The following is a 25,807-nucleotide window of genomic DNA, read 5'->3' as shown; positions in this document are numbered from 1 at the left end:
GAGAGAAGACCACAAACCAAGGAACGTAGGCAGCTCTAGAAGCCGGAAAGGAAGGAAAGAGACGCTCCTGGAGCCTCCAAAAGAAACCACCACTGCTGACACCTTAACTTTAGTCCAGTAAGACTGATTTTGGACTCTGACTTCCAGAATGATAATAAATTTGTATTGTTTTAAACCGTTAAACTTTGGTATTTGGTTACAGCAGCAACAGGAAACTAATATATAGTCATCAATAGCATAATGGATAAATTACAGCATATTTGCACAATGGAATATTATGGTGCAATGAGAATGAATAACTATTGCTACATGCAACAAAACGGATGAACTACAGACCTAATACTGAAAGAAGTCTGGCATAAAAAGAATATAAACTCTAAGATACTATTTATATAAAGCTTAAAAATAATTAGGGGCTGGCCCCGTGGCCGAGTGGTTAAGTTCCCACACTCTGCTGCAGGCGGCCCAGTGTTTCGTTGGTTCGAACCCTGGGTGCGGACATGGCACGGCTCATCAACCCACGCTGAGGCAGCATCCCACATGCCACAACTAGAAGGACCCACAACGAAGAATATACAACTATGTACTTGGGGGCTTTGGGGAGAAAAAAAATAAAGGAAAAAAAATAAAAGCAAAAAGTTTTCAAAAAAAAAATAAGCAAAATCTATCTATGGCTTTGGAAATGAAGACAGTGGTTACTTGATGGGTAGGAGTACTGACTGAGGGCTCACACAGCCTCTGGGGTGCTGGTAATGCTCTTTCTTGATCTTGGTCCTGGTTACACATGGTCCCGTTGTGATATTTCAAACTGTACACCTGTAACTTGTACACTTTTCTGTATTGAATACGTCAATAAAAAGTGCTTAAAAACAAAAACAATTTAAGTAGTTTAAAATCAAATTTCCTTGAAAAAATTGGTACAAAAGTAAGTTTAAGGTCTAAATATGGTAAACACAAGGTTTTTAGATTAGTTAAAACTGAATCCCATACAAAGTGAACCATTACAGTAATTTCAGGTAACAACTCAGTTAATTCCAAGGATTTTCTAGTACATCTCCAATGTCACACAGAAAAAAATGATGAGTTGGCTTAGACATGCAAGCACAGCAGACACATCAAGCACACCATGATGTACAGTCTGCAATTTTCTCTTTCATTAGTTTCACTTACTTCATTAACTACTAGTTTAGAAAAGTTGGTCTTTACATCACCATGACTGCAAAACCCTTTCTAGACTAAGGATTGTATCAGTGGCATTTTTCATCTCCTTTGTTATCAAACAAAATGACTTTACAAATTAATTTTTCAATGCCCATGAACACCCTAAGTTTTTCCCACCCTGAAACAAATTATTACCATCTCATATATTTTTACATTTCTATTGAACTATTAGGAACCAAATATATAAAACTAAAACAGATTTTAAAAGTCATAACAAAAGGATTACGTTACATAGTAGACAACAAATGTCATTTTGTTGAAAAAAATCTTTGAAATGTATACTATATTTTAAAGTAATAACAAAGACCAATTTAAAGGGTACTTCTTTTTTCCAATTATTTAAAATGGCTCAATAGGTCAATGCACATGTGTTTTTAGTTGAATTTCAACAAGATCAGACTGTTCTTATGAAGGTTCTAAAACAAGCATTGAAAACTGAGTATTGACAAGGTGGAACTACTAACAGGTGTTCTCACCTGTAAGAGAGTAGCTGTGTGTCAGTGCATTTGCCAAGCTTTTAAAACAGCTTCTGCCCATTAAATAATGATAAAAGGTTATATATTTTTGTCTACTAGGAATGTGACATACAATCCTGCAGTTCGAGACATGCTTGTAGGGGAGATGGGTTGATCAGGGTAAACTCCCAATTTAAGGAAACTTACGGGATAGTGAATCTCATGTACTCACTTGTTTCTTGGAAAGAAGACCAGAATGCTTAACAATCTTACTAAATCAAACACTTCAAAATACTAACAAATCTTATTCATTATGTAATAAATACAAATTTAAATAGAATGCAACAAGTTATTTGAACCTGAATGCAGAGAATAAATACTTTATTAACTGATTACAATTGAAAGTCACAAACAAAAAAGGGGTATATTAAGGCAGAGCCATATATATGTAGAGACAGAGAGAGAGGTATCTCTCTCTCTGTCTCTACATATAGACAAATCCAAAGACTGTTACCTCTTTACATTTTAATAACCTCTGCATTTTTCTTTTACACATTTAGACAGTGTGCTTTCTTTTCAGTTAAAGAAACAAATCTTGGCCAATATTTCTAAATCATATTTTGATGACAACGTACAGGATCATGGATTGAGACAATGACTAGTGTGTATCAAATGCTATGTGATAGTTCTCTCGCATATTCCATGTGTGGTGGTATATTTACGTTGGTGTGGAAAATTTGACATTGATCATTTTCTCTTTTCCAACAAAACTAACTCATAATTTAAAAAATGATTTTAATAGTCTTAATTAAAATAAGCTTGGATTTCCAAGTCAGTCAAACGCCCAAAGCACATTATTTTATGCTCTTCCCTAAACTCTCCTATTTGTTTTAAATAGCCTTTAGAATATGATCACATGGCTGTATTTCAGATCTATAAATTTGCAGTTTTTCAAAACCCAAAATTACTTCCTTATGCAAAGTGGCAATGCAAACAGCAATCTTACATAGTGTAGATTAATTTTTCCTCTGTATAGCTCCCTTTTACAAAAATGGGAAACCACACACACACAAAAAGACATAAATTTAGTCCATCTGAAAAAGCACTCCAGTTCCCAATTCCACTTTTGAAGGAAAAGGCAGAGGCAAGTTTACATTATCCCAGAAAACTGAATAAATGGCTTTATTTGGTATCTTCAAGAAGCTTCTCCTTCTGTAGGAGATGTAGATGTTGTAGAAGAAACTGTAACTGGTTTTCGTGCAATTCTGTCCAGTTCTGCGTGAACATCTGATAGGACAGGCTTCTGGCCTACATTAAAGTAAAAGAAACAAGATTTAGATGTCAAATTACCTTATTCACCAATCTCTCTTTATTTAAAAATTGCCAATGGTTTCATCTAGCATACCAAATCATATAAACACCCTTAATTTAAAAATAAATGTCCTTTGAGGCCAGCCCAGCGGCACAGCAGTTAAGTGTGCATACGCCACTTCAGGGAGAGGGGGTTCGCCGGTTGGGATCCCAGGTGCAGACACGGCACTGCTTGGCAAGCCATGCTGTGCTAGGCGTCCCACATATAAAGTAGAGGAAGATGGGCATGGATGTTAGCTCTCAGGGCCAGGCTTCCTCAGCAAAAAAAGAGTAGGACTGGCAGCAGATGTTAGCTCAGGGCTAATCTTCCTCAAAAAAATAAATAAATAAAATGAATAAATGCCCTCATTTTAAATTGTGGGGTCTGTTACCAAATGGAAGTAAAACTAGCATGTATCATTTAATCTCATAAGGTATTTTTTAAAAAGGCACAGGATAGCAAGGACAGTAAAAGAGAAAATAAAATTTTGGCATCTGGAAAAATGAATGAATGGTAACTAAATTAGCAGTTCTAAGAAAGCTTAATCTTCTGAACTGGCAGTGGGAAAAGCCAAGAAGTACTTCAATTTATACCCAGAAACCCATAAAAGGTTCGAAAAATGGGAGCTGGCTTTATTTGTGAAAAGGGTGGCAAGAAGGTAGGATCAAAAAAGAATGGGGGCTGGCCCAGTGGCACAGTGGTTAAGTTTACACATTCCGCTTTGGTGGCCTGGGTTTTGCTGGTTCGGATCCTGGGTGCAGACATGGCACCTCTTGACACGCCATGCTGTGGTAGGCATCCCATATATACAATAGAGGAAGATGGGCATGGATGTTAGCTCAGGGCCAGTCTTCCTCAAAAAAAAAAAAAAAAAAGGAGAATGGGTTAAAAGTCTGTTTAAAGAGCATTTACAGGCCGGCCCCATGGTTGAGTGGTTAAGTTTGCGTGTTCTGCTTCGGCAGCCCAGGGTTTCGCTGGTTTGGATCCTGGGCATGGACATGGCACCACTCATCAAGCCATGCTGAGGCAGCATCCCGCATGCCACAAATGGAAGGACCCACAACTAAAAATACACAACTATGTACTGGGGGACTTTGGGGAGAAAAAGGAAAAATAAAATCTTAAACAGCATTTACACAAGCAACAAGAGAAAAATAAAACTGGACTTCATCAAAATTCAAAACTTCTGTGCTTCAAAGGACACTATCAAAGAAGTGAAAAGACAACCAGCACAATGGGAGAAAACATTTGCAAACTCTACATCTGATAAGGGTCTAGTAAACAGAATATGTAAAGAACACTTAAAACTCAACAATAAAAGACAACCCAATTTGAAAATGGGCAAAGGATTTGAATAGACATTTCTCCAAAGAAGATACACAAATGATCAACAAACACATGAAAAGATTCTCAATAACCAATGCCAGCAAGGATGTGGAGAAACTGGGACCCTCATCCTCGTCTGTTAGGAATGTAAAATGGAGCAGCGTTTTGCAAAACACTTTGGCAGTTTTAAAAGTAGAGTTACCACATGATGCAGCAATTCCACTCCTAGGTATATACGCAAGAGAAATGAAAATATCTGTCCACACAAAAACAAACGTTCATAGTAGTGTTATTCCTAACAGCCAAAATGGAAACAATCTCAATGTCCATCAACTGATGAATGGATGAATAAAATGTAGCACATCCACACAGTGGAATTTTATTCAGCAATATAAAAGAATGAAGTACTGATACATGCTAAAACATGGATGAACCCAGAAAACCTTATGCTAAAGAAAGTATATATTGTATAAGTCCATTTATATGAAATCTCCAGATACGGAAATCCACAGAGACAGAAAGTAGATTAGTGGTTGCCTAGGACTGAGGGACTGGGCGGGAAGAGAAGAAACTGCTAATAGGCTATAGGTTTCTTTCTGGGCAGACAAAAATGTTCTAAAATTAGATTACGGTGATGGTTTGTACAACTCTGTGAATATACTAAAAGTTTTGAATTGTACACTTTAAATGAGTGAGCCTCATGGTACGTAAATAGTATCACAATAAAGCTGGTTTGTTTTTGTCTTTGTTTTTTGTCTTAAAGCTCCAGGCAACTATACCTGACTTTTTGGCAGACGGTGATAAAACACTGCTTCCACCTGCAGCCCCACTTCCAGGGCTGCCACCACCAACACCAGGGCCTCCTGGGGAACCAGTCTTTTTGCTCAGCAAACTATTGAAGAAATTTGCCAGGACACCTTCACTTGTAGCTCCAGCTATTAAAGAAAAAAAAAATTCATTCAAAACATTAGATTTTTCTATAAATTATTATCATAGCAATCACATATAGAAAACATTAACAGACAAAATTTAAGAGCTGTATATTACAAGTCAAGTCCAGTTTGATCTTTTGAGGCTGGGTCACTTTTTCTCTAATTTACCCATATATAAAACAAAATATGAGCAACCTCTAAGAGTGTAAGATTATTAGAAAATTAGAATGTTGTTTTTAAAAGGCCAAAAGCATTTTAAACAAACAGATGTTAGCTGCTAATATATCTCCCTTTTGAAAGGGGCTCTTCAAAAATATAACTGTTGAGAAATATTTGCCTCAAGTATTACAGAAAGTTACCTAATCCTATATGAAAACCAGTCGAAGTTCCAAGAGAGAAATGCGTAAAGGATAGCAATAAACAACTCAGAGAAGAGAAATACAAAGAGAAAGGAAATAGCAGGGGAAAAGTTCTTATTAGTTCGTATTGAAAGAATGCCGAGGAGGTTGTGGCAAAATTGCATCACCCAATGTTGATGATGGAACTGAACAATCTATTCGAAAAACATTATTACAAAGCATAAAAATGTACACACTCTGACCTACTAATCCCACTTATGGCAATTATTCCTACAGAAATAACTATTTTGCATAGTTTTCTTCTTTATAGTAATTGCAGATAATCTATTATAGTAAAAATACAAATTTCTTGAATTACCTACCATAGGAGAATAATTAAACACGACACAAAGCTTTCATAAAGTTCACATCACACAAATGATATATTAAGACTATATTGCAGAATGGTTCACAGTTTAACCATGAGATTCTATCTACAGAGAGAAAGACTAGAAGCTACTGCACAAAAATGAAAATAGCTATGGCAAAAGGTGGGATTCCAGGTAGATTTCTTCCTACTGTAAAAAATGTACTGTGCTGTTTTTCCAAGAAAGAGAGAAATGTACCTTTCATGTTTGGATCAATTTTTTTGGACCCAGCAGGGATGGGTGACACACTGGCAACATTGGATGACACAGATCTATTTGGTGTTCGAGGGGAGCCTCCCGGGACTCTTGGTGAGGCATCCTATATAAAAACAGGAAAGCTATAATTATAAAAACTTGAAACTTCCAACTTCACAAAAGTTATTATTATAAGAAGAAATTACTTTGCAATCGTCCCCCATCTGTTCTACTGATACCTTTACATCGCAGGCCATTGACAAAAACGTTTAGCAACTGTGTCCTCATTATTAGAAAATACCCATCATATTTTAGAATACTAACTTTCCCCTCAATGGAAAAAAGAAGAACATACTGAACAATGAGCTGTGGTTATGAGTAAGTGTGGGAGTCAGATCTGGGTTCCAATCTGGACTGGCATCCCACTGGCTGTATAACCTCAGACAAGTGACGATGTTCTCCAAAGCCTACATTTTCCCATCTGCAAAATGGGTCAAATAATAGTACTTGCCTCATAGGCTATTGTGAGGATTTATAAAGTAACACACACAAATGGTTCAGCGTAGCAACTGATGCACAAGAAATGTTGCAAAATAGATCTTTGCAATTTAAATATTCGAAAAGGGAGTGAAGTCTACCTTTTAAAATCTCACAAATTTCAGAAGAATTCTGAATTTAAGTTTATATCAAAGCCCACTCATATGAGACACGTACATGATTAAGAAAAAAAGAACTAAAACAACATGAACTGCATTTTAATAATTTTGCCAAAATTTGTAATACTGACCACAGGCCTTCCAGCTGCAGTTGGTGGCTGCTTTGCTAAAAGAGACTGAAAAACACCAAAGAATTCTAGGTTAGACATTCACAGCATGTATTGCAATATTTTTAAAGAAAATATAACTATACTAAGTCTGCTTCTGATGCAATTTCTTACCTGTAGCTTCATCAGAAACACTTGGTCATCTTCTGCCACAATTTCCTTCTCATGAACAAACTGAAATGAGCAATGTATAAATAAGTCTGATATACTATGCTAAAACCCATTACAACTTACTTTTTAAGATTAGACTAAAGTTTTTAAAAATTCAAGAATATGAACGTTACCCATATTTACATGGGTGAGCTGCCCTACCCAAGCCCCTATTGCAGAGCTGTCCACTAACTGTCCACAAGGAGAGAAATGTTCTGTCTCTGCGATGCTCAACGTGCCAGCCACCAGCCACCTACGGCTATTACGTACTTGAAGTGTGGCTAGTGTGAGTGAGGAACTAATTTTTTAATTTTATTTAGTTTTACTTAATTTACATTTAAAAGCCATATGTGACTAGTAGCTACTGTATCGGACAGCACAATCCTAGAGTCATAGGCATATTAACCATGCTTATAAAATCTACTAAACAATAGTTAGGTGTTTTAAAAGCACCAATAATATCCCAGTTGAATGGAAAAGCAGCTTGCCCCTGGTTTCCCTGAAATAAAAATATAATGGCTCTTCTTTCTATCTGCTGAATAATTAGGAAAAAAGAGTAGCAAATGTCTCCTGCTTCTACTGTCAGTACAAGACCTGTCCCAGTCTATTTTCCACCCAGTAGCCAGAGCACTCCTTTTATTTTTATTTTATTTTATTTTTGAGGAAAATTAGCCTTGAGCTAACATCTGCTGCCAATCCCCCTCTTTTTGCTGAAGAAGTCTGGCCCTGAGCTAACATCTGTGCCCATCTTCCTCTACTTTATACGTGGGACGCCTGCCACAGCATGGCGTGCCAAGCGGTGCCATGTCTGCACCTGGGATCCGAACCAGCGAATCCTGGGCCGCCGAAGTGGAATGTGTGAACTTAACCGCTGTGCCACTGGGCCGGCCCCCAGAGCGCTCCTTTTAAAAGGTGAAGTCAGATTACATCACTCCTCGGCTCGAACTCTCCCTCCAGTCTCTCTCTCTCTCTCCATCCCACTCAGAATGTAACCCAAGTCCTGACTGCAGCCTAATGATAGGGCCCTACAAGATCTTAACTCTGCCTTTCATCTTCTACTACTCTGGCCCTCCTCCTGGCTCTCTTCCAGCCTCTCTGGTCCCCTCTGCACACTCCTGTCTCAGGGCTGGGTACCTTCTGTTCCCTCTGCCTTCAACATTCTCCCCTCTTACCAGAGACATTCCCCAACCACTCCTAAAACAGCATCTCTCCCCACCCTAGTCCTCTCCCCTCACCCTGCTTAACTTCCACGGCACTTATCACCACTTGAGAGATGGCTTCTGTATTGATTTACTATTTTTTTCAAAGATTGACAGCTGAGCTAACAACTGTTGCCAATCCTTTCTTTTTCTTTCTGCTTTTTCTCCCCAAATCCCCCCAGCATATAGTTGTACATATTTTAGTTGCAGGTCCTTCTAGTTGTAGTATGTGGACGCCGCCTCAGCATGGCCTGATGAGCGGTGCCATGTCCGCGCCCAGGATCCAAACCGGTGAAACCCTAGGCCGCCGCAGCAGAGCATGGGAACTTAACCACTTGGCCACGGGGCCGGCCCCTTGATTTACTATGGCATCACCCTCCTATTCAGCACCTAGTACCTAATCAGTGCCCGATTTGGTGCTCAGTAATATTTGTGGAACGAATAAAAGACAACTTAAACAAAGCACAATTTTGTTGGTAAAAGAGATAATGGGGAGCCAGCCCCGCAGCTGAGTGGTTAAGCTCACGCACTCTGCTCCGGTGGCCCAGGGTTTTGCAGGTTTGGATCCTGGGCACAACTCATCAGGCCATGCTGAGGTGGTGTCCTACATAGCACAACAAGAGGCATTCACAACTAGAATACACAACTATGTACTGGGGGGCTTTGGGGAGAAGAAGGGAAAAAAAAGAAGATTGGCAACAGTTGTTAGTTCATGTGTCAATCTTTAAAAAACAAAAATACATATATATATAAAAACATATTAAAAAAAGATAATGGGAAAATTGCCCTTTTTTTGATATGCACATTTCTTTTAACAGATATCCAAACTAAACGCTATAGCAACTGATTCTTCATTTGATGTTACTTTTCTTATTTCTAATTACCCACAAACAGAAGACAGATGCTCAATGTAAATATTTGGATTCTTAAGTAAGAATCTTACTATATGTTAAATCAAAATTTTTTCCTACAACACATCCAAATTAAAAGTCAGTGAGAAGTATTATATGCACTCATTTTTACAAAACTTTCCAGAAACATCTATAATATTTAACTGTAGAACATCATATACTGCTTAACATGAAATCAAGACACATGAAAAAAGAGCACCTTCTGGAAGCCGATTTCAGAGTCATAAGAATGACATGTAACAGTCAAAACTAAAATCAAACACAGGAAACTGGAAGCTTCTGGATGGCTGTGGGCTAGCGTAGGTAACTACTGACTGTGGAGAAGATCCAAGATCTGCCTCAATAGATAGAAGCTAATAAAATTAATCTAGCAATGTTTTCTTGGCTTTTGGCTGAGCTCTGGGTTGGAAAGTTCACAACTTTTACCTATTCAAACTATCAAGATGCTACATATTCCCTCATGCCAATCCATGATTTCCATTAGAAAATGGAACCTGCACTAAAATTTGCTACTATAAATATGCTAAAGGCTAACTAACGATCAGTAACTGAACAGCTGATTTATATTTTGATAAAACACCTTTATTTGGAATTGTGCCTTAAAAACACCCAAATCACACTTAGAAATCCCATTATAGAAAAGGACTCCCTTACCTTTCTAACTACAATTTTAAGTTATGGACTTCCCCCTCAGTTTAAAAGCCTAAATATTGAGACTATATATTGAAAACTGTTACCTTTCGGACAGGTGGTTTAGTTATAATGTCTTCAAAATTATCTTCTGCTTTTAATGTTTGAAAATTTTCATGCAGTATTCCTATTTTCTTATCATTATCCCACCCTGCTGGACTGAAAAGAAACGCACATGATAAATTCTCAAACGCACATGATTAATTCCCAAGCATTTCATGATCATATCAAAGGGAACATTTCTATGAAGTTAAATTTCACCAACGTATGAAAAACTAATCAGCTTTTTTATTATAATGCTCAAGTTATGGTTTACTAATGCCTACTTAAAATGATTACCAATCTTCCTGATTTTAAAAATGCCATTAGTTTTTTTGGGGGGAGGATGGTAATTAATTATTACCTCCCAATTTTATTCTGGTAACTTTTTAAAAGCATGTCTAGATTATACATTAGGTCCTTTATTTATTACAACCAATTAAAGAGTAAGTAGATACACTGGTATATGCACCCAAAAGATAATTTAGCTACGACAGCAAGGCCTTTTGAAAAGGACTCAGGCCAGCAGTAAATCTACAAGGCAATGATAAATAGATAAGGCAGGTTATACACAAAACAATCTAGAAACAGATTCTCACCTAGTCATCATGGAAAGATCTACTGGTGTCACCTCAAAACCAAAAATGATAACTCACCATCAAATCATAGCCACAATACATAATAAAATAATGTATTTAAGAGTATACTTACATAAATACTGCATCTTTTTCCACAACAACAGCAGGAATCTTGTAGGGAAATCCGTATAGTTTCTGAACAATGTATTTATATACTAAATCTATATTTTTGTTTTCTTTTACTGAAGTGTAAATAAGTGCTGCACCATCTGAATAGTATTATTAAAGAATTTTTGGACAAATTCCTTGAATAGGTACCATAAAATTTTGTGTTCTCAGCTTAACATTTACATGCATATTAGTTTCAAAAATAATTTCCAAAGGTATATTATATAGTAATCAAGAATTTCAGAAGTATAAGATACATACAGGCTAAAATGCAAATAAAACAATCTGTACATAACTGACTTAGCAAAAGTCTCATTAAGCCAAGACACTAGAGGTAAACTGATTAATACTGACACCATTACTACCTCCATGTTTAAAGCACATGAAGACACAATTTGTTTTTGTTTTTAATCTCCTTAAACCTCATGAAGTAGGACTATTATTTATCAACAACTGTTTTGTTTGCCTTTTCAACAGAAACAGATTGCACTAGTGTCACTAGTCATTTTTACTAATCCCAGAAATTAGGACTTTGGGAACAAAGCTCAGGAGATCCACCCTTGAGAGAAGATGAACCAACAGGTACAGTGAGGAAGCTTTCAGGAATGATCCAAGGCAAAACAGATTTCATGACCAAAACCTGAGATAAGACTACCTCACATGAAGATGTATTAATTAAAGCAGATCCTAACTTTGACCTTTTGTCCAAGAGATATAGTGGATCAAAAGATTAAGAGAGGCCTGTGGAAAAAGGGTCAATGTGACCACTGACAGATGATGTGGTCAGAGTGGCTATCAGCAGTGACCACTGCTGAGGAGCATGCTCTAGCTGGCCATTGTGTCCTGAGAGAGACGGTGACATAGGCCATGAGGAAATGCTGGGAATGGTCTAACTTTGAACTGAGGTATTTTCTAGGACATGAACTGAGGCTTATGAACCTAAAAGTGGTACTGATTGCTAACTACTACTTAACTTAGTATAAAACTTAACCTGGTAGAAATAAACATCATAATCTTACGTAAAAGCTTAATTGTGTGAGGGCCAGCCCTGTGGCAGAGTGGTTAAGTTTGCGTGCTCTGCTTTGGAGGCCCAGGGTTTCGCCAGTTCAAATCCTGGGCTTGGACATGGCAGCGCTCATCAGGCCCTACTGAGGCAGCATCCCACATGCCACAACTAGAAGGACCCACAACTAAAAATGCACAACTATGTATGGGGTGGGGGGGGCTTTGGTAAAGGAAAAAATAAAAAAATAAAAATAAAAATAAATTTTTTAAAAAAGCTTAATTGTGTGAACTTTTCATTAATGATCTTCCTTATAATGAGAACCAATTTATGATGATCTAGATTTCTACAGCTGAAAAATCTGAATTGCAATCACAATTTTTTAAATTTAAAAATAAAGATGATTTTGAACTGGTGCCTGACACACACACATCTCACTATCTTGAAGTGACTTCTCACATTTGTATTCTTTTAAAATCAACCACTCTAATTCTATGTAATTATATCTGTGATTATTTTACTGGACAGTCTCCTTCCTGATTACATTTCTATAGTATTTACGTTTTTAGTACAGCATTAAATAAATGTTTAAAGAGACTGTTGCCAAATTTTCTAAATCTTCAGAGATAACAAAAAAGGCTACAGACACCTACTTCAATTACTCACGCTGTTTTCTTTTTAAAGACTCTTATGTAGACAAACACCCTTTAATTCAACCCAACTCAACCATTATGTGACACGAGAAGAGAAAGGGCCATGGAGAGGACAAAGCACTGAAGAAAAAAGGGGAAATGGAACTACCAGTGTCAAAAGCGACTGGATTCTACTACGCTTTCTATAACTGGTCCTTAAATGCCCATAATGAAAATGAAAAAATGCAGACACTATAAACATGTGTTTGTCACTTATTACTACGATCTACTTCTAATATTAATTCTTTACTTTTCAGACCTAAAACCATTGGCTGGGGAATGCAAATGCAAAATATTTGATCCAAGAGGGGTGGGTGAGCCCAGCTCTATTTAGTGTTCCGACTCAAACTGTGACTAAGTTTTCAAATATAAATTCTCTTAAAAGCATTCACTTACAACCCTCATTTTATCCTCTTTTACTTGCAAATGTTATTCATTAGCTCATCTAGTCTTTGCAACCTACACTAGACAAGATTCCTTAGGACAGGTTTTCTAACCTTGTGCTCATCAAAATCATCCAGGAAGCTTTTTAAAAGTACAGAATCTCCAGCCTCACCTTGGAATGTTCCAACTCAGTAAGTCTTATGGTCACAGCCAGATTTTGAAACCCTGCATTAGACTGCACATGGCAATGATAACATACTAAAAACACATTAAAAATGAGAACACACAAACCTAAATATTGATCTTGCCCCACAACCTACCCCAATAAATACCACCTCTTTCTTTCTTTTTTTTCTTGGTGAGGAAGATCGGCCCTGAGGTAACATCTGTTGCCAGTCTTCCTCTTTTTGCTTAAGATTGGCTCTGAGCTAATATCTGTGCCAATCTTCCTCTATTTTGTATATGGGATGCCACGGTGTGGCTTGATGAGCGGTGTGTAGGTCCATGCCCAGGATCCGAACCCGTGAACCCCAGGCCGCTGAAGAGCACGAGAACTTAACCACTACACCACTGGGCAGCCCCTGAATACGGGTTTTTAATCAGAATGTTCACAATGCCAACTTATTAGAATTTTCCACATAAGACTGCTATTTTTCTTAAGCATAGTACTTTAAAAAGAGCAAATCAGGGGCTGGCCCCGTGGCCGAGTGGTTAAGTCTGTGCGCTCCGCTGCAGGCGGCCCGGTGTTTCGTTGGTTCGAATCCTGGGCGCAGACATGGCACTGCTCGTCAGGCCACGCTGGGGCGGCGTCCCACATGCTACAACTAGAAGGACCCACAACGAAGAATATACAACTATGTACTGGGGGGCTTTGGGGAGAAAAAGGAAAAAATAAAATCTTTAAAAAAAAAAAAAGAGCAAATCAGTTATATATTTCAATACTTTCTTTTATATCTCAAAATACCCAGATATAAATGATTTGGGAACTAAAATGACATTTCCAAACAGAGCTAACAGGAAAAAAAGTTTATGGAATTTCTAAAGTCCATCAATTCCTTTACTTTAAAAAACAAATACAAACATGTAAGGTACATTGCACCAATTAATGTATTAAAAGGATACACTGTAAACAAAACTTCCGAATATGTGACTGAATAAAATCAAAATGTTCATCTCTGTAGTCATGTTCTTTCTCCAATACACTAATGGCATCACACTGTTGAGTTAAAATAATTTTAAAAAGATCAATACAACATTAACTTTAATCAAAATTAAACATAATGATTTAAACAGTTCAATTTTGGGGAAGAATATCACGAAACTACCACTCTGATACGATGACTGAACAGTGGGACCTAGAATATCAACTGCTCCTATCTGTGTAGAGACTGACTTGGAGTCTTAAGACTAATGAATAATTTTATTTCTTTAAAAAGCATTGACTTCTATGTTATACTGAATCTGGTGAGAACACCAAAGAGAAAGTTTTAGTACATAAACGAATGAAGAATACCAGGACAAGCTTATAATGGGTGGTCACACTTGCTAACTCAACTACTTGTGTCCTAGAACAAAGCTTTTAAGATCCAAACATCTATTCTAGGTTTATAAGCCATTTCACACCCAGGGAGTCTGCACCTCTCACTACTTCCTCTTTGTTCCTCTGTTTACCTGATAACTCTTAATTTGACCTTCATTTTTTTCCTGGCGTTTTTATTCACTCTTATCAACAGCAAAAAAAAAAAAAAAAAAAAAGGGAATTACAGGCTATTTTTGAAATGCCACCTGTACAACCAATGAAACAATTCTGAATTCTGCTTGTGACAAAAAAATGTTAGGAAAAAAATAAAGTCATGTTCACACATCATGCTATCCAAATAACTTCACCAAAACCTTTCTTAAGTGAAGGTGTGAAACCCAAAAGTAAACATTTAATAATGTTCATTATACACCTAACATTAGTTTGGGGTCAAAATTGATATGTGATTTTCTGTTTTATACATATATATTTCATACACCCCCCCCCCCCCCATAGAACAGAGTCTCCTTGGTCTCCTTGTATAATCATGATGTAGCACATTCGTCCATTTTATAGAACACTGAGAGTATTTATTTCAAATGATTAAAGATGCTTATAGTTATTACATTGTTAACTTGCAACACTTTTGGTGAGGCATGGTAGCTTAACGTGATTTTTAACTGAAATAAGAGGACGTGGACCCAGGGCAAGAAACTTAGTCTTTCTGAATTCTCAGTTTCCAGTGTTTAACCTGAGTTGAACCACCATTCTTCATCCATCTTGAGAGAGACATTCTCCCAGCCCCCTATACATTTTAAAACTCTTAAACTGAAGTGCAACTGACGGTGTCTTAGCTTCCATGAAATACAGCAGACAATCTCTTCTGGCTTGAAAATTTTATAAATATATTATTCATTTGATACTGATTCAGGTCCCTTTAAGCTTAACATTTTTCCTTTGGAAAAATAAGATAGCTTTTTATGAGGCAAACTATGATGTAAAACAAGGAAATAGCTGCCCATAAACAGCTCTTTGCCAAACAAAACAGAACAAATCACACACAAAAGGGTTCTAGTGTGGGAGTTTAAAAACAGTTCTACAGTAAAGGTATAAATAACAACTATGCCAAAATCACCACTTGAAAAGCAGATAAACACTTTACCTTAATTATTTAAATGCTATCCCCCCATTCCTTTGTTATTGATAACTTTTGTAGTGTTTAAAGTAAAACAAGCTAGATTTAAAATTTATCATTTTTATTCCAAAGATAAGGAAATTGTGTACCCTCCTTCAATTATATGCACAAATTTTACATGCAATAATTTTAGATCTCAAAAAGGTTTATATATTCTGTCATTTTCTTAACTATTCCATGACTTATAAGCAGCAAAGATATAATACTTAGTATCAAATGGGGAAAAGATGAATTTGAACTATAAAATATTTTTAAAGGAAATTTGATTTTATTATCAAGTGTATATAGTGACAGAATTAAATTAACAGAATTTTGATAATAGCAATCCTATCAGAACCTCTAATAGATAAATAAAAAGGCCTTTATAACTGCATATCAACTTTACATAATGAGTGCTGATAGGTGTTTAAAAGTTTAAGTACATAATTCTTCTGATGTTAGATTAGTATATCAAAATTTAATGTGGAAAATATTCTATTTTATAAAAATTAATAATTAAGTTATTTTATCTGTAATTATTTCTACTAAACTGATTGTACAATGAAATCTAACCGGAATTAGGAAAATGAAATTCAATCACAAATAGAATATCTGAAATAACATTTTCTTTCCAAAAAACTATAACAAGATCTAAAACCAACATGTGAATATAATATATTCAATATTTTTAACTATTATTTCCATTTGTTAAGAAAAATTATCTAGGAAAACTAAAGTGTCAACTCCAAAAGGAGCCTGGAAAACAAAACAGTTTGTTCATCCTCGGTTAATATCAGTAGCAGAATCTCTAGGAAGCAAACAAACCTTTGTGCAAACTACTAGTACTGGAATGCCCAAGTTATGTGTAAGCGTATCCGCACCGAGAGGTAAAACCACACTGTCGTCTTTGTCTTCCTGCGACACGGTGTTCCTTCTCTGAGGAGAAGCTGGGAAATCTTCTCCTGGCTCTACATATTCCTGGAAGTCTCTGATCACTGAAAATCAAGGTAAATAATTTAATACATAGTTTAGAAATTACTTTATTTCACCAGGCACCTTTTTCTAGCATAATCTAAATATATGTTTTGCTAGAGTTTATACTTAGTCTTGTTTAAGAGAAGAAACAAAAAGGGTTTGAGACATCTATTTCAAAGACAGTACAAAAGCACTGGACCGCCATTAATTACTAGGAGGCAGAGTACAGAACTGAATGGCTCCAAGAGGGGAGTCAATGGAGGCCTGGTTCAGTCTGTGCAAATTACTTTGGACAAGTCACAATCCAGCCTCTCTAACTCTAATTCACAAAGGGCACTTAAAGGTTAAAAGAAAAATAAGTGTATGTGTCGGGGGGGATGGATTTCACAATTTAAAAGACGGTCTTGGATGACATTCTAATATTAATGTCCTTTCTTTAAACCCTTTTTACTCAGGTCTTCTCCTTTTTACTTAGGCGCAACCTTGGGCCATATTCATTCTGTAACCCTGGTAAGAATTAAAGAGATATTACCAATGATAATAAATTTTTAGAACTCATTTGCAAGACTGTCAAAAGCTTCACATAAAAAAAGTTAACGTGAATGTATCAAGAGCCTTAACAATGTATACTTTCATTCAGTTACTACTCCTCAAGGAATTCCCAAGGAAATAACCAGTGATGTGCACACAGGGATTTCCATATAAGACTGCTTTTCATGTTTAAAAGCAAAACAACAAAACTGAAAATAAATTATCCACAGTATAGGATTAAGACAGCATATGAGGGAATATTATACAGAAACATAAAACATCAACTTTTCAAAGAATATTTAATGCTGTAGAAAAATAACAGTAAGAGGAAAAAAGAAAATGAGGAAAACCAAAGTATGATTCCAGCTTAGAAATGAAACGTACTGGGAAAAATATGCTAAAATATATTTTCAATTTTTAAAAATAAAAAATGTATTGGGCTGTCCCTGTGGCATAGTGGTTAAGTTTGGTGCGTTCCACTTGGGTGACCTAGGGTTCAAGGGTTTGGATCCTGGGTGTACCACTCATCGGCCATGCTGTGGTGGTGAACCACATACAAAATAGAAGAAGACTGGCAGAAATGTTAGCTCAGGGCTAATCTTCCTCAAGCAAAAAAAAAAAAAAAAGGAAAATTGGCAACAGATGTTAGCTCAGAGCAAATCTTCTTCACCAAAAAAAAAAAAAAAGAAAGGCAGGCACCAGCCCGGTGGTGCAGCAGTTAAGTTTGCAAGTTCTGCTTTGGCAGCCCAGGGTGCTCCAGTTCAGATCCTGGGTGCAGACCTATGCACTGCTTGTCAAGCCATGCTGTGGCAGGCATCCCACATATAAAAAGTAGAGGAAGATGGGCACGGATGTCAGCTCAGGGCCAGTCTTCCTCAGCAAGAAGAGGGAGGACTGGTGGTAGATGTTAGGTCACAACTAATCTTCCTCAAAAAAAAAAAAAATTAAATTAAAAAAAGAAAGAAAGAAAAAGAAAAAAATAAAATAAAGAATGTATGGGGCCAGCTCTATGGCCTATTGGTTAAGTTTGGCATGCTCTACTTCAGCAGCACAGGTTCAGTTCCCAGGTGTGGGCCTACACGACTTGTTGGCCGCTATGCTGGGGCAGCAAGCCACATACAAAATAGAGGAAGAATGGTACAGGTGTTAGCTCAGGGCAAACCTTCCTCAGCAAAAAAATAAATAAACAAAAAATAAAGAAAAATAAAGAATATTACCTACAAATTAGAAAAAAATGTTACTTATTTTTTAAGCAAAGTAATTATGAGCCAGATCCTTTTTGGAATATGACTCATTCGGAGGAGAACTGTCCTAAAGTTAAATAGGGTCGAGGAAGAGGGAATCCTGAACATCTGACTGCAGTTCCTCCAGGAACTTAGGGGCATGCATAAACCCTTGGCAGCTCTGGTAGCTACTACTCTCAAGATCAAACGCTGAAATCTAACAGTGGTTCTCAAATTTTAGCATGCCCCAGAGTTTCTAATTCAGTAGTCTGGGGTGGGGCCTGAGAACGCGTATTTCTGACAAATTCCTCGCTGTACTGATATTGATGCTGCTGGTCCTGGGCCCACACATTGAGAACCACAGCTGCAGTACAAACTTAGAGAGGAAAAATAAAAACCCTACAGGCAATGGCCAACAGGGAAAGAAAGGTTCAGATTAAAAACAGATATCTTTCTCCATGATTTAGGATATACATTCTCTTAAGTTTTTACTGTTTCCTTGCATATAAATTCAAGTAAGCTGTCAATTTTTCCCTAAAAGTTATTTTCAGCCACCAATAACAAAGAAAAGCAGCATTCCATCTGTATATTTTCTTAAGCCAAGTACAACACTGGCAAATGAAGAGCTTGGTGAAATTAAGAACTGCGACAACTGCTTTACAACCTGTTAGAAATGATCCATATCACTTTCACAATTTCCACGAAAATTTCCAATTCATATGGGTATGTACAAAATATATTATGTACTTTGAAATCATAAAACCACCTTAAACATCTTTACATTTATGTTGTTACCATCTTTTTGGACGTATTTCATTTTGACAAAGTTGCTAAGACTGTTTTACTTATCAAGAAATGAAATTGCTGAAAATGAGCAGCTGAAGAAAGATCCAAATTTTTTTTATCCTGAAAAACTACTTCCCAAAATGAACACATACGGCCTTGTGGCAAAGGAGAAAAGGCACCTTCATCATGTATACGTTTCCAATTTAAAACTATATTAAAACCTAGCACATCACTCAAACCAAATTTCAAAAACAGTAGTCACATTATGTTTTCTTCATTAAACCTTATTCATAGTCAAAAAATCCTAACGATATGGTAGTCAGCTAAGAAATTTTGTATTTGAAATCTATATTAATATTTCTAGATTACTCACACTTTTGTTCCATTTCTTTCATTTCTTCAGGAGGAAGTTTTAATTTGTCAATATGTTCTCTAACAACACTTGCCCATTTCTGTAAAGAATCCAAAGCAGTCCAAGGCTTTGACATGTCAACAACCAGCATAACTAGAGTGTCCTTCAGAGAAACGGCATCCAGGGAAAATTTAAGGAGGCCTTTGTGATATAGGTCTCCATCCAAGATCCATATATTACATCTTGTTTGATCTATAATAGACAAAAGAAAGTTACCAACGCAACAGGGTTAAGTTATTTCATCATCCAACTAACAATACTACTTGGCATTTTAGGACATCTCCACAGGAGATGTCTCCTGGCTTTGACAAGGATCAACTATTTAGGTCACATCTACCACTTTAGTAAAGGCCTAATGAATATTCCTGAAAATGACTTAACTGCCAACATAAAACACCAGCATCCTCTACTTTATATTTCTCAATCCCAAACCACAGACTGAATAACATGTTTCTATTCTTACCATCAGCAGATAGAACCATGCAAATTCAAGATATTATATACAAAAACGAGAAGGCAAGTGATCTATAGAAGAAAAAAATGGCTGATCAGATGAGAAAAGCTGGGGAGTAGATGACATTTTTACGTCAAAAAATGAGAAGGTGAAAAGAGTTAGCAAAACAATCATAGGATCCTATTATTTTACTATCTGAGCGAAAACGAACTGAAAAATTGAGATTCTTCAAGGACAGCATGAAAGCGAAAGTCTCCACACCAAGATATCTTAAGACGTTTAAAAATATCACTACATAAATCCCAATTCCAAATCAATAAAAGTATGCCTAAACATAACGATTTACTGATCGGCATGATGTAGTAGGACTCCTGGTGAAAAATGACACAGTAAGAAAAGTCAAAGACTAACATGTGCAGCACTGCACCTTGGAAAGGCTTCAGGAAACTTAACATTACAAATAAATCACACTCACCATCTCTGTCTTCATCATGAACATTTAAGTACAAATATTCCAATCCTCTTCCTTTCTTGTACTCCTCTATTCCCTGAATTTTTCTTATGAGGCTTGTTTTTCCAGCTCCATCTTCACCTATAAAAAAGGACAAATCCCTTAAATTACAATACGGATTACTTACGGATGCTTTCCAGTACCACGTGAAAAACCCAACTAGAACTAGCTTCAATCAAAAGGGTAATTTGGGGGCCAGCTCCGTGGCTGAGCAGTTAAGTTCGTGCGCTCCGCTTCGGCAGCCCAGGGTTTCGCTGGTTTGGATCCTGGGCGCAAACACAGCACCACTCATCAGGTCATGTTGAGGCAGCGATCCACGTGTCACAACTAGTTGTATATTTTAGTTGTGGGTCCTTCTATGTACCGGGGAGATTTTGGGAGAAAAAGTAAAATAAAAAAGGGTAATTTGATGGATGATAACTAGGCAACTACACAGTTGAAGATGCAGACTTCACCTCCAGGATTCTCTCCCCAAGTGTCTCTGCTCCTCTTGTTAAGTCTCATTCTATCCTATTACAAATGGCTTCCTCTGTGGGTATTTTTCAGGAAGCTCAACTCTTACATCATGCCAGTTTAATCTACAAGGAACAAAAGACTTTCTCTCTTGGCTTTCAGTCTGAAGACTCTCAGGTAAAGACTCTTAATTGGCTTAGTTAGGGTCATGTGCCCACCTACAGGCCAAGCATGGAGGATGGAGGGTACACCAAAACTAACTAGGGCAGGGAGTTGTGACTAGAGCCTCAGTAAAATCATGAAACCATAAGAAATATGTAGCAAGGGAGAGGGTGGGAGCTGGAGGTAGTAAGTTGAGCAAGAACAAGGGTAGAAGGAATGTAGAACAGACAAAAATAAAACATAAACTTAAAAAAGATATTAATAGCAAGAAATCATGTGATTTAAACCTAGCACAAAATTAAAGAGTTTAAAACTAGGCTAGCTATTCAATGTTTTGGTGAAGATTTTTTTGTATTGTGAATTTATTTAAATACTACATGTTACCGTTTCACGGACTTCTTTAGTTATTAGCAGTACCATGTTAATAGTATTTGTAAAGGTGAATTTCTTGGATCTAAGGACTTATTCCTGGAGATTAACGAGTTCTCTAAGAATTTAAAAATCGTTTTCATTTTCATGTTAAGCTTTTAAAAAAAATTACATATGTCTTAGATCTTCTGAATTACCATCTTTATATCTAAAATCTGCCACAAGATTGCAGCACCCACCTCTATATAGATGTTTATAATCCTACTGGTGCCAAGTTGAGGCCAAGTAATGCTGACAGAAGACAGAAGAAAGAGAGTAGACACACAGGCATGCCAAACTCAAAAGAAAGTGTCCCAGAGCAGTCAATATCATATTCAATTGTATTGGTCAGGCTGGTTCTTTTTATGAACTATTTTCCAACACTTCATAGCAATAACTGTAGCCTTAAACAGGCAATAAAGAACTTGACATTAAATGAGTACTTATTTTTCAGTACTATTTTTGCAGTGTACTATCAAACTGGTTTAAAAATAACAAATTGAGTTGAAAATAGTAATATCTATGATGATGACAATGATTTCCATGATGATCCACCATGCTTAAAATGGAAATAATAAAGTTAACCAGTGAAAAATAAAATAGGTACTTTGGCTACTATTAAATCCAACACTGGCATTTAATTTCAGCAAAATACCATGTGTTATATTGATTGCTAATTTGAATTTCATCAGTTCTGTAGCCTTTACAGCATTCAGTTTGTATTTTTTTTAAGTCTGGTAGATGTTCAAGAACTATAAACAAAAAGAATTCAAAGAATTTTTATCTAGTCACTTAAGTAGGCATGAGCATTAGACATAATAAAAATAATTTAAATCACTGTGTGAGGAGATCTATGAAAACTCTGACATCAAAAAAACAGAGTCTGAATAGGCAGAGTAGAGGATTTTTAGGGCAGTGAAACTATTTTGTATGATACTATAACAGCAGATACATGTCATTATACATTTGTCAAAACCCATAGAATGTACAACACCAAGAATGAACCCTCAGGTAGATTATGTGCTTTGGGTGATAATGACATGTCAACAGAGGTTCATCAACTGTAACAAATGTACCACCTTGTGAGATGTCAATAGCAGGAGAGGGTGTGCGTATATGGGGATGGGATATTTGGAAACTCTGTACTTCCCGCTCAATTTTGCTGTGAACCTAAAACTGGTCTGAAAAATAAAGTTCATTAACTTAAAAGAAAAAAGAAAAGGAATCTGAGTCTGTTCTAGAACTAGAAAGGAAAGAATCAAGATTTCTCTTATGACAGGCAAAACAACAACTGAAAACTGATTATCCCACAGAAACAATGTTACGTATTATAAACAAAAACTTAGCGCCCAGACCTATAATAGAAGCTTACATCAACAATACAACGTTCAACAAGAATTCTCTAAAGTACATACAGATCCATAAAAATAGGCAGTAGTCAGATAAAACTTCATTTAATATGACCAAGGATTTATCTTATCTCTTTAATTTCCACTTTAGATGTTAGAAAGTGAAAAGATACCTTAAAGTGAGTCAAAAAATTCAGATGAGTTTATTTTAACTTGTTTTCAATATTTCAAATTACTGAAATATAAAGCTTTCTGAATAAAAATACATACTTGTAAATAATCTTAAGCATAAGCAAAATAAAATCGATAATATCAGCTAGAAATAATCATTGATAATTTGGTTATCTCTTATGGTGATATTATGAGTAATTCTTTAAATAACAAGTTTATGCCTTCCTTTTAGTTGCTCCAACTACAATTTTAAAGGTGTAAGTCAATAGGCTCAGAACAGATTTTGAGTCCAAATTCATGACATCAAAAATACTGTCAGTGGTAACTATCTATGCTCACTATTTTAAGTTCTCGCATCCATCACCAGAACATAGCTGTTTTCTTTTTCTAAGGACTGAATACAAGTGGAAGGGTTCTCCCCTACTTATGATTATGAGACCAGAGTTTACTCCTTTGAGTGAATGTTGTCCATCATTCATTTCACTGGACAATGGTTCTCAAAAAATGTCTCAGACTCACCTATGGGGGCCTGTGAAAACAAACATTGCTGGGCTTCACCTCCTGAGTTTCTGATTCAGTAAGTCTGAGGTGGGGCCCGAGAATCTGCATTTCTAACAAGTTCCCAGTGTTCCTGATGCTGCTAGTCCAAGGACCACACTATGAGAACCACTGCATTAGACGTTTACTGCACTAAGCCAAGCATTAGGAATACAAAGACCTGCATGTGAAAGCTGCTGCCCTCAAAGAGCTCATTAAATTGGAGAGCGAAAACAAACAGGAGACAATTTCAAGATATTGTCATTAGGACTATACTAGAGATATGCAACAAACCAGGAAGCCAGCCCTAAGCGGAGATCCTGGGTTTGCTTGGACATCAGAAAGGGCTTTGTAGAGAAAATAATACTTTAGCCAAATCTTGCAGTGTTAATGAACCATGGAGGGACAGGCATTCCAGGAAGTAAGGAAAGTACAACTAAAAGTACACAGCTATGTACCAGGGGGCTTTGGGAGAAAAAAGAAAAAAAAATCTTTAAAACAAATTTTTTTAAAAAAGATACACTTTACAACATTTAAAAGTGAAAAAGAGTATAATGTAAAATAAACTTAATATGGCAAACACGTAGTTTGAGATTTTTATCCTACCCTGTGATTTCTAAATTTTTCACTTCTGGTAACAAACGAGAAGTGGTCACATTGAGAATAAAGACATTTCATAAACTTAGCACAGGCTGTAAGGAACTCCAATGAAACCCTCTCTACTTACACAGGAGGAAACTGAGGGCAGGCCACAGTCACAGAGATTGTGGGAGTATGGCAACAATCCAAGTCTGCCAAGAGAATCCAAATCAAACTCCTCTCTGCTCTCAAGAGAAAACAGAATAAGGAAAAAAACAGAATATCCTATTCCCAAGAATATTCTAATACTTAACCATGCCTGGCACAGAGAAGATTCTCAACATGTTTCAGGAAGCATTTTGCTTCCTGAAACGAAATTTTTCTGGGAACAAAATTTATATCAACTACTCTTCTCCTCTCTTCAACTTTAATAAGATGTGGAAGTTACAGCTGGAAATTGAACATGCACATTTTACACATATTTTAAGCCCAAGTCCTAAGCCTCAATTATAATGATCATTTTCTGTAGCTTTCACTTTCTCTACACCTAAATGAACTCTGATATGATTTGTCTTGATGGCAAATGTGAACATGTGAATAGGCCTATTTCATAAAAGGTCTAAAAAGGCCAATGAAGACATATTCTGTAAACAAAATCTCATTTGTTACCTACTATTTCCAGAAATCTTATGTGCGGTATTTGCAAAGATGTAGTCTCTTTCTAGGGTTATACATATCTTCAAATCACACAGTTTGTTAGACCGTTTTTTCTCTTTTTATGTCTTCAAGCATTTAATCCATAGCCTCCTGCTAGTTCTCTTCTCACTATACCAACGTACTAGTCAAAAGTGAACATTCATTAAGTTCATACTGTATTCTGATGCATTTCCCATCCTGCAGCTGAGTGATCTTCCAGAAACAATTTCATCACGCCACTCTCGCCCTTAGGACACATTAGGGGATTCTAGTTACTGATATGAATGCTTAAGTATTTAGAAGGAAGTATACTGATAACTGTAATTTACTTTGAAATGCATCAAAAAAGAGGGAAATGGGACACAAGTGATAAAGCAAATATAGTTAAATATTAATGGTAGAATCTAAGTTTAGGTATATGAGTATTAACTGCAAAATTCCTTCAACTTTTCTGTATGTTTGGAATTTCCATAAGATGTCAGAAAAAAAACCCTTCAGGGTCTTCCTGCTGCTCTTGTGGTAAAGGGCAAACTATAAGGGCCAATACTCCTTAAAAAGGCCCTTTACCTTGCCTGCCCATCTGTCACCATGTCCCACACCCATATGCTAGGCTCCAACCATCCACAACTGCTTCCAGTGCAGCAGAGAGGCCTCAGTCTCTCCCAATCCTAGATCTTCACACATGACATCACTCCTTTCTGGAATATTCTTCCCTTCCCCTCCCCACATCTAGCAGAACCCTAGCTTATCCTTCCAGTCACAATTTAGTTTCCTCTAAGAAGCTTTCTTTGACTTCGCAAGTCTGGTTAAGTGCCCTCTGTGTTCCCAAGAGCACACCGCACACTTACAACACTTCACTTCATTGCAGTGTGTCAGTTTATTCGTGTTTCCTCCAGCAGACTATAAGTGTGTCAAGTCTGTCCTCTTCATTCAACAAATATTCTTTGGGCAGGTTTTCTTAACAGTAAACAGGATATAAAGTTC

The 25,807-nt window shown here is 36.6% G+C and overlaps 1 protein-coding gene across 1 annotated transcript in view; it reads right to left on the bottom strand.

The window, feature by feature from the left end:
- Positions 1 to 2,040: 2,040 nt before the first annotated feature.
- DYNC1LI1 (dynein cytoplasmic 1 light intermediate chain 1) overlaps positions 2,041 to 25,807 on the bottom strand; it is a 35,499-nt gene continuing 11,732 nt past the window's right edge. Inside the window, exons 3-13 of the mRNA XM_070575894.1 lie at positions 20,433 to 20,549; positions 19,465 to 19,695; positions 16,402 to 16,571; positions 14,006 to 14,099; positions 10,770 to 10,905; positions 10,067 to 10,178; positions 7,184 to 7,243; positions 7,034 to 7,078; positions 6,250 to 6,370; positions 5,133 to 5,288; positions 2,041 to 2,984 (exon numbers count right to left, since the gene is read on the bottom strand). Of these exons, the coding sequence (XP_070431995.1) occupies positions 2,872 to 2,984; positions 5,133 to 5,288; positions 6,250 to 6,370; positions 7,034 to 7,078; positions 7,184 to 7,243; positions 10,067 to 10,178; positions 10,770 to 10,905; positions 14,006 to 14,099; positions 16,402 to 16,571; positions 19,465 to 19,695; positions 20,433 to 20,549 (1,355 nt within the window). The 3' untranslated portion in view covers positions 2,041 to 2,871. The remainder of the gene's footprint in view (positions 2,985 to 5,132; positions 5,289 to 6,249; positions 6,371 to 7,033; positions 7,079 to 7,183; positions 7,244 to 10,066; positions 10,179 to 10,769; positions 10,906 to 14,005; positions 14,100 to 16,401; positions 16,572 to 19,464; positions 19,696 to 20,432; positions 20,550 to 25,807) is intronic.

Source organism: Equus przewalskii, chromosome 15, assembly GCF_037783145.1.
Source record: "Equus przewalskii isolate Varuska chromosome 15, EquPr2, whole genome shotgun sequence".
Classification (NCBI taxonomy): Eukaryota; Metazoa; Chordata; class Mammalia; order Perissodactyla; family Equidae; genus Equus; species Equus przewalskii.
This window is presented reverse-complemented; position numbering and strand designations above follow the sequence as displayed.